The sequence below is a fragment of the Poecilia reticulata genome, linkage group LG2, assembly GCF_000633615.1.
Source record: "Poecilia reticulata strain Guanapo linkage group LG2, Guppy_female_1.0+MT, whole genome shotgun sequence".
NCBI classification, from domain to species: domain Eukaryota; kingdom Metazoa; phylum Chordata; class Actinopteri; order Cyprinodontiformes; family Poeciliidae; genus Poecilia; species Poecilia reticulata.
In genome coordinates, this window is record NC_024332.1 from 27,015,865 (window position 1) to 27,017,647 (window position 1,783).

At 43.3% G+C, this 1,783-nt stretch overlaps 1 protein-coding gene across 1 annotated transcript in view; it reads right to left on the reverse strand.

Moving 5' to 3' along the window:
• Window positions 1–6: 6 nt before the first annotated feature.
• Window positions 7–1,783, reverse strand: part of cd247 (CD247 molecule) — a 12,974-nt gene continuing 11,197 nt past the window's right edge. The window contains exons 2-8 of the mRNA XM_008398214.1: window positions 1,662–1,759; window positions 1,019–1,063; window positions 877–939; window positions 763–795; window positions 635–688; window positions 533–562; window positions 7–452 (exon numbers count right to left, since the gene is read on the reverse strand). Coding sequence (XP_008396436.1) covers window positions 387–452; window positions 533–562; window positions 635–688; window positions 763–795; window positions 877–939; window positions 1,019–1,063; window positions 1,662–1,759 — 389 coding nt within the window. The 3' untranslated portion in view covers window positions 7–386. The remainder of the gene's footprint in view (window positions 453–532; window positions 563–634; window positions 689–762; window positions 796–876; window positions 940–1,018; window positions 1,064–1,661; window positions 1,760–1,783) is intronic.

Genomic DNA, 1,783 nt, shown 5'->3' on the forward strand with positions numbered 1-1,783 from the left:
TCCAACTTTAAACTGACTTCAGGTTCTCCGTACTTCACACAGACTTTAGAAGCAGAAACACAAAAACTACTTTATCAGGTTTTCTCTTTTCTCCTATTTTACATCCTCATACAAATATTTACACAACAATGAAACTTCTCACTTTCTCTGCATCAAAAGCTAATTAAAATGTGGAAATATTGATTTCCCTTTAAACTATTTAAAACTATTTTTCATATTTATGAGCTCTAAATAAAAAAACTGTTATATTTCTGAATTTTAAAGCTCCATATTTGGTAGGGAAAGTGTTAAATTTCCCAGATGTTACGGGGCTGTTCGTCTCCAATCAGAGTAAAACTTGGTGCTGATCTGCAGGATTCTTCAGAACCGGTCCGTTCGGTGGGTCGTTAGCGGGCAGGAAGCGGCTGCATCTGCAGGGAGTCGTAGGTGTCTTTGGTGGCCGAGCTCAGACCCTGAAACCAGACGTTCAGTTAATCAATCAGCTGATCAGAGCGAGAGTTGGACGGGTCGGTTCGGWCCGGTTGGTACTCACCTGGTAAACCTGCTCGTTCTTCCGCTGACGCTGCAAAAACAACAGTTTTTAATTCAACCGGTTCCAGAATTTCACCAAACCTCATCGTGTTCAGACGCTCACCTCTCTCTTCACAGGAAGCTCTTTATACGTCGGTTCTGATCGTTTCTGCAGGCCCTGAAATCCAGAAACAGAACCGGTTAGATAAACATCCCAGAGGTCGCTGCGGTTCTGGAAGGTCAGTTTGGTACCGTGTAGGTGGARTCATCCGGCACTCTGCGGTTCTGAGAGACAGAATGAGAAGAAACAAGATGAAGCATCTGAACAGAACATCTTCAGAACCGTGGGCGGACAYCTGAACTTACCCGTCCTCGCTCCGGGTCGGTCATCAGCGCCTCGTAGGTGTCGTTGGTCGGTCTGCCCAGAGACTGAACACAGAAACACCATGAAGACGAATCCAAACACAGAATTATGAGCTGCGACACCGAGAGACGGACAGGAACTTACAGCGTAGGCGCCGTCGTCTGAGCCCTTCACTTTGGTTCTGAAGAACTGAAACACAGAAGGTCCAGAATAAGTTTTAAAGCTGCAGTACGTAACTTTTAAAAAATATGTTCTTCACATGATGAGTTTGTCACGAGGCAGATAATCTGTGAAAAGATCGACCTGCACCCAGAGCTGCTGCGAACGTCTGAAGAAATGCAGCAAAAACAACCAATCAGAGCCAGGAGGAGGGGCTTAGCGCTGTCAATCAACCTCATGCAGAATGTGCGTGGAGAAACAACTTACTGTTACAGGAAAACCGTTTATCGTTTTCCTTTTTCTACCAAAAACTGGATGATAAATTCTTCAGTTTGGTGTTTTGGTCTCAACYAGTCKTTTTTTTTATTTTTTGAAGGATAGCTTAGACTTYTTGTTTGTGTTTGTTGTTTTATTTATTTTAGATATTTAAAATGTCTTCCAGCTCTAGTGTTAAATGTTTGATAGAATTTAAGGTTTATTGAGCTTTAAGAATATATTCATGCATCATTATTCTGCCATTATCTTGAAAATATAATAATATTTTCCTGGTTTGGCTCATCAGGTTTGGTAGAACATGTGAACATGTTCCACCTGGTTCTCTTTCTGCTCAGGTTTGTTTTGGACCCACCTTCTCCTTGATGAACATGCCGGTGATGATGAGGCCGTAGAGGCCCAGGAAACCGTCCAGGATGTAGCAGAGCTGAGGGTCAGAGATGTTCAGCGCCTCTGTGGAGGTCAACACACACACAC